This window comes from Molossus molossus, unplaced genomic scaffold, assembly GCF_014108415.1.
Source record: "Molossus molossus isolate mMolMol1 unplaced genomic scaffold, mMolMol1.p scaffold_m16_p_5, whole genome shotgun sequence".
In the NCBI taxonomy this organism is placed as follows: domain Eukaryota; kingdom Metazoa; phylum Chordata; class Mammalia; order Chiroptera; family Molossidae; genus Molossus; species Molossus molossus.
In genome coordinates, this window is record NW_023425388.1 from 104,135,216 (window position 1) to 104,151,964 (window position 16,749).

Sequence of the window (16,749 nt, forward strand, 5' to 3'; positions counted from 1 at the left end):
GCAGCAGTGGTTGGCATAGTTCATTCACATCAACTACAGGCATGTGTGTTAAGTCTCTTTAATTTGGACTTGCTGAGAGACATGGGGATTCTTTTTAAGTAAAATATATTGTGGGTGTCTACCGGGCCTTCCTGTAAAAGTTCTACATTGACAGTAGTAATGCCTTTGCTTTTAAAAGAGCAAAACAAAACAATTGTTTTCCAGTATTTAAAATATGTATTACTTGATATGTTAAAATGTCCAAGGTTTCATCACTGAAAACAGATAATATGATTATGACTTTACTAGAAAGTGTTATAAAGTGTTCTCTGTTTTCATATTGTTAAATATGTCTTCTCAATTTAAAATATGTGAGAATTTAGATGTAACACTTTTTAATAACCTTGTTACTCAACCTGTGGTCATAGACCGGCAGCGCTTGGGGGCTCTTTAGCAATACAAAATCTCAAGCCACTCTCCTGACCTGTAGAATCATACTCTGTATTTTCAACAGATCTTAGGGTGATTTTGTATGTTAATTCAAGTATGAGAAACATGGTTTAATAGAATATCATTGGCAGCCTGAACTTTTAAAAAATTAATCTGATGGTGTGTTATAGAACTTAACACTTCTTTACCTTTGATTAAGATGCTTGATTCTAGTATATATAGTTTTACCAGTTAAAATTTATAGTGTTTTTTTAAAAACGCATTACACATATAGTTGTCTAACCCTGTCATCTGGTAGCAAAATGTAAAGTCATTGAAAAGTGTTTTATAATTTTGTAGCTGTCATCCACTGTAGCTCTGCCATCTAATCATTGAAGAGATTTTAAGATTCATTTCTAATTTTCTTAAATTATTCATTATTATATTTAAAATGCTAACAAATATATTCGGTCATGGACAGGATGAGCCATGCATCCAAATATGAATATGTTCTTTATTTTATTTTAAAAGAAAGATCATTGTTAAATCAAATCTTATTACTTTTTCTGTTTCGTTTTCTGTTTCTTTATTTTTATTTATTCCATGTTTTCTTTTTTTCGTTTTAGTTGGGTCTGGTAAGTTGACATTTTATTGGCCATCTTCTAATCATCGTGTCACTGTGACTGGGACTTCTCTTCCCCTTTCCATCCATACCCTTCCATGTCCTTCAACCAATCAGCCTCCATGTTTCACTTGTCATTGGCCACAAAGACAGACTGCACAGAATAAAGTCTGCAGGAAGTATGGGTAACTGACAAAGAGGAAAGGTAATGGGGTTGCTAACTTTATGTCTTCTTAAATGATGTGTGATCTGAATCCTTTTATTTTTTTCTTTTCTTACATGAATGATAGGACTGTATCTTGGTTGAGCACTGTTTCAACTTGTATCTCATAAGATAAACAAACCAAATTAGGTGTCCAGACAACAATTTGGACTTTTTTGTCCAAAATATGTTTATATATTCATTGTCTGTCTGAGTTTTTGTAACTGTTGTTCAATCATAGTCATTAAAAGTCCTGTTGGTGAATAACCTTGTTAGAGCTGTTTATACTCCTTTTCATTTCTATGTGTCAGATTCACTATATTTTGTGTAAGAAATAACTACATGATGTGTCCAAAATGTATTAAAGTTTGCTTTGATAAACAATTATCTCTTATAGTCATTAGGTTAGCAAATACTGTCATGGCCAGTACCTTTGGAAGGGCCCACTCACTCTTTAAAGGGATGCTGGAACATCTGCCAAGTGTTACGCCAGAAAATAATTTTGACCCTAAAAGTACCTCCCTATTTTTTTTTAGTTAAAAAGCTGCACAAATACTATAAAAGTGTCATTTCATATTAATATAGATAGGTTAGATTATTCAATAATGGTGATACAATAATAGGCTAGTTGAAAAAAATAGCTTTCTCTATATTACTATATATACAAAAATATAGATGATTAGAACTTAAACATAAATAATAAATACCAAAGTACAAGATGAGAACGGAGTTGAATGCTTACATACTATGTATTATGTAATCTATATTGTATAATATTATTGATAGAGTAACAAAAACACCTAACCAGATTAAAAAGACTATTAACAAAATGCAAAACTACATCTACAACATATATGATAAATAGGTAAAATTCTAGCCTATAAATAGTTCTTAGAAGTAAAAAAGATAAGCATAGGACACAATCCACAACAAATAGTACCTCAGTGACAAGGTAATATGAAGATAAGTGCTTAATGTCACATTGACATAAAAATGCTAATTAAGAGGAGAGTCCATGTTCGGTTTGGCGAAGATGCTGATGCTCAGTGTGTGTGAGATTTCAGAGGAAAGTGCCCTGTTACAGAAACTGTGAGTCTAAAAATTTTGAACATAATTGAGAGGATGGCAATCTCACCATTGTTTTTAATAGTGAAAATGAAAAACAATCCAAACTTAAAACTAATAGATTGGATAAATAATGTAAGGTAATGTATATGGATTGCTAAATAGTCATTAAAAATAATATTGTAGGAGAGTATTTTAAAACAATATGGTCCAATTTGCGTGGCTGGATTATAGTAGCTTTTCTTTTTCTCTTTGTCTAATTCCCTAAATTTTCAGCACTGACCATATGTAACATTAGTTACATGATTATGTATTTTTAATTATAGCGAGTTTAAATGTTGTAGCCTTGAAAAACATTTCAACATTTTTTTAATAAACATCAAGTAGATGCATATCATGAATAGCCTTCTCAATCTAAACAGATAGGTGATTAAGAAAGATTGTATTTTATCTTAAATACAATAGATTTAGTGTATTTAATTCATTTCACTTATTTTTTAGAATTATGTCTGCATCTGGTATTTCACATACATGGTGGGCAAAAATAGGTTTACAGTTGTTGTGTGGAAAATAATACAATAAATAATAATACAAGATTAAACTGTTTTATGTGCTCACAACTATAAACCTGCTTTTGCCCACCCCTATACATGTACAAAAGGATTTTTTTCCAAGTTATATTTCTAAGACGTAACTTGTGGCTGATGTCACTGTTGATGTTGGCTGGACAATATGCCTATAAAATGCAGCCAGTTCATTTCCAGTTGAATTCCTGCGTGGAAGGGTTGCTGCAGGATGAATGTAGTCAGCATAAGGGTTTGCATCCCTTGTTCCCAAATAAGTCTTTGAGGTTTGAGGAGAGCTGGCATTTTATAAAAGAAACCTGGATTCTGGCACACATTATTAGACATGCTTCTGAGATACAGGAAAAAGACCACCCGAAGTTTTTACTTGGCTAAGTGGTTAAAACACTTATATTTTCCTACCCAAATTCCCTGCATATTGGAAAGTCATATTCTCCCATTCATTTAATTAATCATTTGGTTCTTTTTGTTCATTGAAACAAATTAAAGTGTCTTCTGGCTTTAGTTTATTGTCCAGTCAATCCTTTTAGTTTTTCCTTCTAATTTCTGCATCAGTTATTCCAACCCAGTGAAGGGAGCCAGTGCTGCTGTGTGGATGCTGTGGAGGAAAGTCCCCAAGCGCAGTGCCCATGCTTGTTATTATACCTGCATAATGACAGTGTTGGCTAAAATCATGACTAAACCGTTCAATTATAATCAGAATTTTAAAAATTATAGGCTAGAACTTGAGCATTACCAAATGGAACCTGAACGATATCTCCTAACTTTGTATTTCCTTCCCAATAAGTTATAGAATATTTGAAGGCATCTGACCTGATTTTTTGGGTCTCCTATAATTTTCTAGCCAAATGGTATAATTTCTACTAAACCTCAATTAAACTAAAAAAGGAGCACTGAAGAACCAGGACATCTAATTGCTTTCTTCAGTTTCCCCCATGTAATCCTCAGCTTAGTAGTGTTTTACATAGTCCTTTTCCTAAGGAGCTACTTTAACTAATACGTATATTATAAATATTTGAATATATGTCTGTGCTCAGTTGACTAGAAAATATTTAACTAGGGCAAAACACCCTATCAATTCCTCACCTTCATTAACAAAGAAATCATATTCTTGTGAGCAAAGTCGAAGCATTTGTAGAAATAATCTGAATATAATTTTTGATTCATATTCAGTTTTCAGAGGTTTTCTAAATGACTGTCATAAATAAGAGCACTTTTAAGAAAAACTGTTAGAAACAATGAAACAGTTTTAAACAGTAGATTAGAAGAACCCTATCCTGTATAAACTGTTAAACGTCTGGCTTGAAATGTTCACTTCAATTGGAACTGAGACGAGAGGAGAATAATTAGGTGTCTCAGACAGTTGATAAGAAATGAACGTGAAAAGTGTAAACAGTAGGTAGAAAGACTTACATTCAGTGCACATTTTTCAAGCATAAAGCACAGTCCAAACAAGCACTTTTTTCTCCAGGAGTGACTCCATCAGCACACCTAATGTTTTTAGCTGCCATTGCTCTCAATGTAACTGACACAATTTTCTGACTCTCTATTTACTGCCGGATGAAGTGGCCATTTAAGTCTGTATAAATCAAACAGTTTGGACAAAGCTGGCAGTATTTATAATGTCAGGATGAGCAGATGTTTCAAATTTGCCCTCATTTCCATATATATTCTGTTTGAACATGCCCTTGCCTATGTAAATGAAGGAGGCATTTGACTCCACTATTGCTTTAATTTCATTTCTATTCAAGTAATTGGATAAGGATTTTAAATGGTTATAATTTGCATGGTAGCATTTCAGGAGCTTTTGAGTTAGTAATTTTACCTGCCTACATCAGGATGTTCTTGTGTGTGTGATTTAAATCCATTCACCTTTAAGCAGCTGTAAATGAGAAAAGAATTCAAGCAAATTTCAGGTATACTTAGAATGTAAGGGGGTCAGAGTATAGCTCAAGAGCTCTTTTCTCTTTAATATATATATTTTGTTGTTGAAAGGGCTACAGATGTCCCCCTCTTTTCCCCGCTGACCCCTCCCTCCCTCCCACTGCCAAGCCCTCCTGCTTTCCCAGCCTAATGTCTGTATCCGCTGGTTGTGCGCACATGCATATAAAAGAGCCCTTTTAATACGGAGGTTAATCTTGGAATTTCAGGTAATAAAAAAAAAAAAACTTCACAAAACAACTCTGTTTCATTCTATAAATATGCATTTAACAATTTAGCGTCAATTGAATTAAGGATGAAACTTTGCATGTTATGTGCTATATAACGTGTTGTGTAAAATAACAGCAGCACTTGGGATATCAGAAAGTTGTCTCAGTGAAGACAACTACATGCTTTTGATTCAGTGTCATTTGTTTCATCTCCCTTAGAACCTCCGCATTTTGTTGTGAAACCCCGTGACCAGGTTGTTGCCATGGGACGAACTGTAACTTTTCAGTGTGAAGCAACTGGAAATCCTCAACCAGCAATTTTTTGGAGGAGAGAGGGAAGTCAGGTACGAGCTCCATCTGTTATTTCAATCAGCAAGAATAGGTGCCAGACTTATTATTTAGTCATCATACAACTAACTGTCACTGTAAGAGAATTGTGAAATCTCCTTGTCATAGAACATTTTAGCATTGAGAGAGAAGGCAAATTTTCCTTCATTGTTTTAATTCTCAAAGCAGTTTTTCCTGTCTAGTTTTGGTACACTAGTATGGTATCTAGAATAGTAATTGCTATATTATATAAAATTCACCTTTATTTACAATTCAGCAACATTTAAAAAAGTATTTTTCTCAATATAATTAGTTACCATTTCTATTATACAGGTATCTGTAATTATATGTTAAATGAGATTTATACACATTTAAAACAGACATGATAATTATTTAGTGCAATTTCTATGAAGCCCCAGGAATTACAAGTGTCCTGTTCACTTCTATGATATATTATTTATATGTGAATAACATACATATCAATTAAAAATTTAACAAACTGTATGAAATTTTATGTAACATAGATGTCATGTTAAATATAGCTCAGTATATTCTAATTCATTGAAAACTATTATATGTGATCACCATATACTATTAAATAAAACACTCTCAACATTTTACACACTATAATTTTCAGTGTACTTTAAAACTAGGATATGGAGAACTTATAAACTCTAAGTTCTCTGTTGGGCTTCAGCTTAATAAAAAAGAAATTTTGAAACAATTTTACTTTTAAAATAATAGGAAACTTTAAAATAGTTTTTAAAATGTAAGTCTTTTATTTTATTTTTTTATCTCTTAATAACTTGCTTTCTTCAATAAAGGGAAATATTTTCCTTTCACTTCTGATACATGTATAATAAGGATTCTCATTCGTTTTTAATACAGATATTTCTAACCTTTTTTTTTTTTTTCTTAAACCAATGCTGGGTGTGTTGTTTCATGTCTTGCTTACACTATGCTCATAAACAGCACGTGGATGGTTTCCTCGCTGTGCTCAGTCACCTGTGACAGTGCCGTCTAGTCTGTCCTTTGCAAGGCAAATGTTAACTTGATTATGGTCAGTAGGTCGTCATGTGAATTCTAGGAACTTGGTTAATTCTAACACATTCCATTTGGCCTCATAGGAGCAAATTTGCTGACAGACAAGGAAAAATGAAATGTTAGTGGAGCAGGAAGAATTGGAAGTATATGACATAAGAAAATCTGTGTAGCAATATTAAGTAAATCCACTAGAAGTCCTTCTGAATAAAGTAGAATTTACATGATTCATTTAATTATGTAAATAAATTATTCCTTAAAATAAAGTTTTTAAATCAAATTTCAAGATAACTTATATTTAGTTTTGTTTAATGATACAACTTATTTTTAAAGATTTTTTAAATGGATTTTTAGAGAGAGAAGGGAAAGGAGGGAGAGTGAGAGAAACATCAATGTGAGAGCGAAACAACAATTGTTCACCTCCTGCAGGGATCAAGCCCACAACCTGGGCATGTGACCTGACTGGGAATTGAACTGACACCTCTTTGGTGAACTGACAGGCCCAACCAACTGAGCCCCACTGGCCAGGGCAATACAACTTACTTTTTAAAGCATTTTGTTATTTGACATATATCATGGAATAGTAGTTACCTGTTTATTAAATGAGTTATATTAAAAGACAACTAAAGTTTTAAAAAGGAGCAACATTATTTTGTTAGAAGAAATGTTGATATTTCTTTTTATTTCATAACCTGTTATTTTGCATAAAATATACATTCCCTCTAACAAACATGTTTTGATTCATTTGTACCACAAAAATCAAATCATATCTTGTCTTTACTTTGCATTTAAGGTAACTTTTTACAGAAATAAAGCTTTATTATGAATTCTTAAATTCATCATATGCTCACCATTTAACAAGAAATTATTAACAGTGCGATAGAGGTTACTGAACCTTTATTATGGAAGGCTAGCAAAGATACTTGTGATGGTGCTGAAATGTTACTCTTGAACCTTACTTGTCAGAATATGCTTAAAATTTTACTTTACTTATATAATAAAAGATTATATGTATGTTAAATACATCAACTTTGGTTTGGTTAAATATGTAAAATGTTTAACACTAATGATATCTAACATCCTTTTATATCTAGTATTGTTGGAAACATAATTATAAAAGCATATATCAATATTAAGAATTTTTAATAACTTTTTAAAAATAGATAAACTTTGTGTATTTATGTGTTTGTGTATCTGCACATCTATATATGTGAATATATGATGAAAGAATATTTAGCTTATTTGTTTACATATAATTGTGTAGTGTGTGTTTGTGTATGTGTGTGTATGTTTGTATATCTGTTTATAAATATATGTATATATGCCAAATTATTGGAACCTAGTAATTAACTTATTGTTATTCTTTTTTCCCATAATCTGGCTTCTAGAATCTGCTTTTTTCATATCAGCCACCACAGTCATCCAGCCGCTTTTCAGTCTCCCAGACTGGTGACCTCACTATTACCAATGTCCAGCGATCTGATGTTGGTTATTATATCTGCCAGACTTTAAATGTTGCCGGAAGTATCATCACAAAAGCATATTTGGAAGTAACTGATGGTAAAGTAGAGCATTTTATTTCAAAATGTTCGAGTTTGGCTTAGGGTCTCATGAGAGTACCAGTAAATGTATTTATTTTAATCTTTGTATCCTTACAGCTGTGTTGGTGTAAAACTAAAGAGGATGTTAATACAATTATTAAGTCTAAAATTACTCTTAATTTAACTTGGTCATACTGTAGATTTCTAGCATCAAGTCAGATTCATGAAATCATGGCTATTATGCAAAGAAAAAATACTGAACAGCTGTACGTAGTAATGTTTTCATGTTTTAGAAAATAAAATCTATTTTAAAATCTCGTAGTATAAGATATTCATTCTCTTTCCTCCAAATTAAGGAGATAAGTGAATTATTGATAAATGCAATTCACAACTCATGATAATGAACAATTTTTCTTAATGTGATTTTTGTTCTGTTTATCAACTCCCCTAAACACAATCAATTAATGATGATACAGTGATGGAGACTATCTCCGAAACATTAGATGGATGATAGTAGTAATAATTTGAAAAGAAAAAACATGTATACCTATAAATACATACATATATATTTTTTTGTTGGTGTGTAGTATTCTGTTGTATAAATAGCTCACAGTTTATGTATGTATTCTTCTACTGATGGATCCTTTTCAGTTTAGGGTTTTATTAATAAAGCTCCCTGTACCTGTGCGATTCTATTGCTGGGCATATGCACGCAAGTATCTTGGTTTGCCTTTTGGTGGATTCACATACTGTTTTTCTACTTTTTCTTTTTTCACATATATTATAGATGCAAGTCTTTGTCAAGTATATGTATTATAAATATTTATTTCTATTCATCTCTTAATGATGATTTTAGGGTTTAAGTAACAAATTTTAATAAGGAGCAATGTGTTATTTTTTTTCTTTTATAGTTAGTGCTTATAGTTTCCTGTCCTACTTTGAGATCATGAAAATGTTCTCCTGTGTCTTTTTCAAGAAGCTTTATTCTCTATACCTTTGAGATTTAAGGTTTTAATTCATCTTTAATTATTTTTTGTGTATGGTATAAAATAGGAAAAATCCCCCCCCCCCCGATATAGATGCTAATGGTATTCCAACATCATTTATTGAAGAGACTGTCTTCTCTCCACTGAATTACAGTGGCATCTTAATCATAATTCAAATGAATATCAATGTGTGGTCTACTACTTTTCCTCCCTTCTGTCCCATTGATCTATTTATGGCAGTATATATAAACTTAATTATTATAGCTTTATAGTAAGCTATATTGTTTTTTATTAATTAGTTTTTATTACAGATGGTTTCATTTTTCCCCCATTGACAACCTCCTCCCCTCCCCCCACCCCATCCCCAGCTTTTTTGTCTATGTTCATTGGCAATGCATACATGCATGTAAGTTCTGTGGTTTATCTCTTCCCCCGCCAGTCCCCCTCCTCTGAGGCTTGTCAGTCTGTACCCCATCTCTGTATCTCTGGGTTAATTTTGTTCAGCAGTTTGTTTAGTTTATTATATTCCACAAATAAGTGAGATCATGTGATATTTGTCTTTCTCTGCTTGTCTTGTTTCACTTAGCATAATAGTCTCCAGGTCCTTCTATGCCATCTCAAAGGATAAGAGATCTTTCTTTCTTACAGCATAGTACTCCGTTGTGTACATGTACCACAGCTTTTTTATCCACTCATCTACTGATGGACACTTGGGTTGTTTCCAGATCTTAGCGATTGTAAATAGTGTTTCTATGAACATAGGGGTGCATATATTCTTTGTGATTGGTGTTTCAGGTTTCTTAAGGTATATTCCTAGAAGTTGGATCACTGGGTCAATGGCAGTTCAATTTTTAACTTTTTGAGGTAACACCATAGTGTTTTCCACAGTGGCTGCACCAGTCTGCATTCCCACCAGCAGTGCACTAAAGTCCCCTTTTCTCCACACCCTCACCAACACTTGTTTGATGATTTGTTGATGGCGGCCATTCTGGCAGGTGTGAGGTGATACCTCATTTTTGTTTTAATTAGCATCTCCCTGATGATTAGTGATGTTGAGCATTGTTTTATATGTCTCTTGGCCATTTGTATGTCCTTTTTTGGAGAGGTGTCTATTTAGGTCCTCTGCCCACTTTTTAATTGGGTTCTTTGTCTTTCTTTTGTTGAGTTGTATGAGCCCTCTATATATTTTGGAAATTAACCCCTTATCTGATGCATCATTGGTGATTATGCTCTCGCATATAGTGAGATCCCTTTCTGTTCTGATAGTTGTTTCTTTTACTGTGCAAAAGCTTTTCAATTTGACATAGTTCTCTCATAAGCTTTAAAAACAATGTTAATTTCTATCCACATACACACACATAATCTAAACAAACAAAAGTCTGAGTTTTAAATTTTCATTCCACTTAAATTATTGAACAATTTAAGGGGAATCAACATTTTAATCCGAGTCTTCCAAATTAAGGAAATGGTATATTCCATATAAATCTCTCAATCTATTTAGATCTTTAAATCTCTCAACAATGTTTTATAGTTTGCAGGATAGATGTCTTGCACATATTTTAGCAGATTTATACCTATGATATTTTATTATTTTTGATATGATTGCATATATATAATTTATTATACTATTTTTTAAGATAAGACTTTGTATATTAAGCCTATATCCAGCAACTTTGCTAAATCCATTTATTATTTCTAGGAGTTTACAAGGAGATTATTTTGAAATGTCTATGAACAAAATGGGCCAACTACAAAGAAAACTAGTTTTACTTCTTTCCAATATTATCTTTTATTTCTTTACTTGTGCATGATATGTGATCTCCAATATAATTAGTAGAATTTGAAATAGTGGACATATTTTTCTTGATCCTTACTTCAAAGGAAAAGCATTTAGTATTTTATCTGTAAGTATAGTATTAGCTAAGATTTTATAGATACCCTTTTGATATTAAAAAGATTTTGCAGTAATTTTTTGTTTATTTGTTTTGTTTCCCAGTGCTCTCTGGGTAATGCTTATATTAAAATGCTTCATGATTTCACCTCTGCAGGCTCACCTTTGGATACTGTGTTGCTCACATGCCCTAATTTTATTGTTTGCTGTGTGTATGTGTGTGTGTGTGTGTGTGTGTGTGTGTGTGTGTTTTAAGACTTCTATGCATGCTCTTTCTACTGACTTGAAATTTCAATTCCTTCAAGAAGCATTCCCTAACTCCTCAAATTTGGGTACTATGCCCCGACCCCTGCTATTTATTTATCTACAGATTGTATTCTAACCTTTCCTATCTTCCCTGGTTATTTTCCTGTAATCTTCCTTAGACACTAAGTTCCTTGAGAGCAGGGCCTATATCTGTCTAATTAAGTTAAGTATATACCCAGTAACCTCCAAAGTCTGACACAAGGCAGAGGCTGCATATATTTTTTCTGCACGAGTGGAAGAAACAAAGAAGAAAGAAATAAACATCTAGCTATTGGTTAAGTCAGAATTCAAAATTAGGACTGTCTCATTAAAAAGTCTGAACTCCTACTCAGTACATATAACATATGTACTGGCTCAAATAAGTTAGAATAAGCTAAAAAGTTTTTTTTTGTTTTTGTATTTATTTATTTATTTATTTATTTTTACCTTGAAGTTTCCATTCCAGCCAAACTAGTTTATTGACTTTACCAGCTTATTCCACATATGTGTATTTGCGAATTAACATTGCCTTAAAAAGTTTTTTTAATTTCTTAAATTAATTACAATTATTAAATGATGGTTGTGAAGACCATGCAATGAATTTGACAATGGTCAATATGCAGAAAAAAAAAATAGAACATAGAATTACACATACATTTGTAATTCCAGCTTCATAAAGCAACATGTATATACAGGTATACATGAAAAAGGGCCAAAGAAAACTATGGTAACAATAATTTTAAGTATCTCTAATTAGTCTCATAATTAAGACTTTGAAAGCAAAGCTTTCTATGTGCCATCTGATACTGCATTATCTTGAATTGTTATTTTAGTGAGAATCAGGGATAGCAACTGTTGCTAAACTAAAGCAAAAACAAAAACTCTAAATTTGTGGATATGTGATTTATCCCAAATAGGAATTCATTCCTAACACTCCTGTTTCATCTTACAGTCTCTGGAGAGATTTAAGGTGGTTTTGTGTTTGCCATGGTGATGTTGTATTTTTAGTTGTTTTCTTTATTTTGGAGCTTATTGATATTGTACAAACAGCTTACAACTAGGGACCAATTCTTCATAGGTAAACTGGAATTGTCTTGTGTTCTGGCAATACCAGTATTTATTGTTTACCAAGTCAAGTCAAGATGATAGGCTAGTAGATAGAGTACTTTCTGGATACTATTTGACTTTAGCGTTTTGAATGTCTTTCTTTACTGTCTGGAAACCACAACGGCAAAGGCAGAATGAAACACAAGGCATAGAACATGGTGGAGTAGCAGCTGCCTTTGAAATGTTGCTTCTCTGCATTTGTGGTCTACCCCAAGTTGCATTTGACACAAGAACATAGAAATTTTTATCACTTACTTAATTGAAAATGTTTCTTCTCTTTATTACTACAACGTAAAAAAAAAAATAGTAGTTATTAAATGATATAAATAATTTTAAATCACTTTCATTTAATTCTCAAAAGTTATTAATATACAGTAGAAAGAGTGTTAACTTTCATTTAAAAAAAGTGAGATTTTCCAGTTGCTAACTATTTGATATGGACAAATCACTTGAATTTCAAAATTTCAGTTCCCAATCCCTAAAATTGTATAATTTTTTTATAGCCTAACTCATGGATTTGTGTGAGATATGTTTGCAAACTGATAGCAATTGTGACATACCATAACTGATATAAGTTAGTGTATAAATGTGAATTTTTCAAACTTAAACCAGTGTTTGTATGTTATTTTGTATTCTTTTCCACTTAAAATTATTTTACAAATATATTTATATGTATTAACATCCTCTTTATGGTCATTATCTTTAAGGTAACAAAATATTACTTGGGTCTTTAAACCTTTCATTGACTGTGGGGAAAAGATAGGTAAACTTTTATAAACTTTTATAAACTTTTATAAATTAGAATATTATTTATTCTAATAATACCAGCACTATTACTGCCACTACACAGACAATAAAACATTACAGTTGTTCAGTGCTTCCTTTGTGCTGGGCACTATGCTAAGAACTTCTCACATGTCAAAAATTTCAAATGTGACACGATGTCATTATACGGATGAGGAAACGGAGGCTGAGAATGGTGGAAAGGTGTGCCCACACAATGCAGGTAACAAGTAGCCAAACTGAGATTCAAAACAAAAGTTTGCACTGTCCACTCTGGTAGCCACTTGCTACATGAGGCTTTAAATATTATTAGAATTTAAATTGCTTCAAAGGAAATAAAATTACACCCAGTTCCTCACTCACACTAACCACACTCAGGTGCTCATGGCCACCTGAACTATTGGCACAGATATGGAATCTTTTCATTTTACAGTTTAATTTTTCTGACTCCAGCCCCTAGGCACTTCCTCACTGTGTTAAGATGTACTTCTGGTTTTTCAAACATTCTATTGTATCAACCTGATAATTTATTCTAATAATCTTAGTGTAAAATATTAGAAACTTAATTTGAGGTTTATCTTATAAATCCTAAAATTAGTTTTGACTCATAAATGTACTACCCTCTTTCTTTGAATAAATTTAAACATTTCATCAGTATTTTATTCTAATCTGTGACAACACCAAAGTGTTTCACTTTTTTCTTTCCAAAAAATGTGAAATTGTTTTAATGAATGCTTTTAGCTTCGATTTGCATATTCTTTTTTTACAGAAAAGTTTAATGATAGTGTGACAATTTGTGTATGTTGAGCTTTTTGCAATTAGCAAAGCACTTGCACACCCACTATTTCATTTAGATCTTTATAGCAATCCCTGAGCTGGTTAGAACAAGTATCATTATTTCAAATGTTATTATATTTAAAGATTAAAAAACAAAAGAAACCAAGGCTTTGAGAATTTAAGGAACTTGCTCAAAGCCACATGATGGGGATGGAAATGATAATTGACCCTCTTTCTCTTTCCTTGTTTTATTTTTGTAAAACCCTCAGTGTAAACCAGGAAGAAATAAAAGACAGAAAAACAGCATCATTAGTATTGGGATGGGCTAGGGAGTATGAATGATGCTAAAGATGATACAAATATCAAAGAACTGTAAAGATACAGAAAATTAAATAAATCCCCATATATTGGATTGTTTTTAAGTTTAACATGACTACCAAATGCAAACCGCTTCCTTATTGGACTTAATTCTAATCAGTTTTATTAAGAAACACTCTGTTACTAATTTAATTAATGTCTGAAAATAAATATTCATTTATTCTTATAATCAATAGGACACAGGTGGCAGAGTCTTATAAAAATTCAAATGCAATAAAACATTTTCACTCTTTTTTCATACTTATCAGGAGGGGGTTCTGATTTTATTTTAGCCAATCTCAACAGATAAAGTTGAGAAGATTAAATAATGTTAAGCAAAGGAATTATTGGTTTATATTTTCCATCCATGGAATATCTGAAATACTCCTGCCAACATTTAAACTCCAACCTTCTAATACATCACCCCTGGTATTAACAAGTGTCACACAGTAACCAAGGATGAAGGGGAATTGGAAGGGTAGAGTAAAATGCACACGTGCTGATTTCACTCCCTTGCTTTCTTGTTTTAGTCAGATTGAATGCACAAAACTGATGATTATTGCATGATAAATGAGGAACAAATTGAAGTATAACTCCAGCTTGTGAAAATCTTTGGTGCATAAAACTTGGAACATGTCACATACAGCTTTACAAATTGTTGCATCCAAAATTTAGTTACCCTGGCAACCAGTCTCTTTCATCAGGCAACTTCTCAGAACTGTCTTCTGTATATTTGTGACTTTTACAATTTTTAAATAATATTCAGAATGTTAAATCTTAATGAGGAAAACATTTTTATTCAACTAAATTTTTAAATTTTTATTTGTTTAAAAAAATATCTGTCATTTCACTTAAATTGCCTCGGTCAGGGGATGAGAACATCTATTGCAAGTTTTATTTTAGTTCCACTTCAGTGTTTTAGGTCTTCCCCTAAAATAATTTCTTCATTTATCTCAGATTTTTTTTAGGTTTTTATTTTTTTTAGATGATAATAGTACTTTATATGTTATAAAAATACTTTCCATTGTTTCCTTCTTAATAGTACATTAAAACTATTGAGATAATAGCATTGGCAGACATGTTTTCCCTTTCCTGTAATTAAAATATGGAAGTTTAATATTGCCTAGGACAGGACATCAACTTGAGTTCTGTTTTTGGATGAGCCTATCAACAGTGTATTTGGGCAGTTTTCCATTTTCTCTGAATTCTTTAGGACTGGGAGATGTTTACCCATGTATTATTTTAATAGAAAGAATCCCATGATGAAAGAAGCTCAATCATATTCCTTTGTAAATTATGAAAGTCCAAACACCTTTTGAATCCAAAAATGTAAACATGCTGGTATGATACCATCATTTTTTTTCTTTGTGACACAAAACAGTGATCAAATATCAAGCTTGCTTTGGTTCACTTAGGAAAATTCCTCTTGTAAGTGTTTTGGGGGTAAATGTTGTTATTGTCTTTTACGTATTTGAAAGTTTGGAAAGTAAGCATCCGGCTTCCCACCACCAGGCATCTGCTCCACTACCCACAGTCCCTCTGGAGCAGGCCAGCGGTGGCGCCCTCCGTCAGTGGTGGGTCTTTGGAAAGAGTACATGTTGTCTCCTTTTAATACTCTGAATCAGTGCCTCCTATAAATGCATTCTGAATAATGCATGTCTCCTACTTTAATTACTTGTTTAATTAGTTTGTTTCAGAGCCTAGAGCAACCGCTGTTGCTCCGGTGATGAGAAAATTGCTTCCAGTTGCAGAAACCTATTTCCTGCGCTTTCTCCCGGCAGTGATCGCAGACCGGCCTCCCCCAGTCATTCGGCAGGGCCCTGCGAACCAGACGGTGGCCGTGGACGGTACCTTAGTGCTCAGCTGCGCGGCCACGGGCAGTCCGGTGCCCACGGTTCTGTGGAGAAAGGACGGAGTTCTTGTTTCGAGCCAGGATTCTCGAATTAAACAGCTGGAGACGGGAGCGCTGCAGATCCGATACGCCAAGGTAACCGAGGTGGCCCGCTCTCCCCGGTTGGTTCACTTCGTTTTTGCCTCCAGCACCTAGTGTTGAAGTCTCAAATTTTAGAATTAATGAAATGCCAAATAACAATATTAATATATGTTTAATTTGGTGCTTTATTCTTTCAGGCATTCCACTATGTGTATTTAAGATGATTTGACTCATAACTTAGCCCATGGCAGGTAATTTAAGGTTTTATATGGAGGAGAAAAAAAAAGATCTTTGAAACCTATTGAGGAAAGTAGATAAGAATTTGTGAGAGAAAAAAATACCTTCCAAGTAGTGTGGTATGAAGCAGTCATTCATTCCATGAAGCATTTTTTCAAAGATAACTTTCTGTTTATGTGCAATCCCTTTAACAATGCTCCGGTTGTGAGTATTTGGTTCAGCATTTTGCAATTGCAGAATATATGCAAACACAAACTAGAAAGCAATGTGCACACTGAGTGTACATTGAAATCAGAATGCTAAATGATGAAAAGCCAACATTATGGGAACAATTTAAGGATTTACCTTTCCAGGGCACCACATCTACATCTGTTCTTTCAGGGCTGTTGTTTTGTTGTGATTTTTCTTTTTAGGTCAAGTTCAGACAAGCTCATGAGGCATTTGAAAGAATAG

General features: G+C 32.8%; 1 protein-coding gene across 1 annotated transcript in view; it reads left to right on the forward strand.

The window, feature by feature from the left end:
* ROBO1 (roundabout guidance receptor 1) overlaps window positions 1-16,749 on the forward strand; it is a 539,216-nt gene that overhangs the window by 450,917 nt on the left and 71,550 nt on the right. Inside the window, exons 7-10 of the mRNA XM_036243340.1 lie at window positions 1,035-1,043; window positions 5,251-5,375; window positions 7,788-7,959; window positions 15,908-16,113. Of these exons, the coding sequence (XP_036099233.1) occupies window positions 1,035-1,043; window positions 5,251-5,375; window positions 7,788-7,959; window positions 15,908-16,113 (512 nt within the window). The remainder of the gene's footprint in view (window positions 1-1,034; window positions 1,044-5,250; window positions 5,376-7,787; window positions 7,960-15,907; window positions 16,114-16,749) is intronic.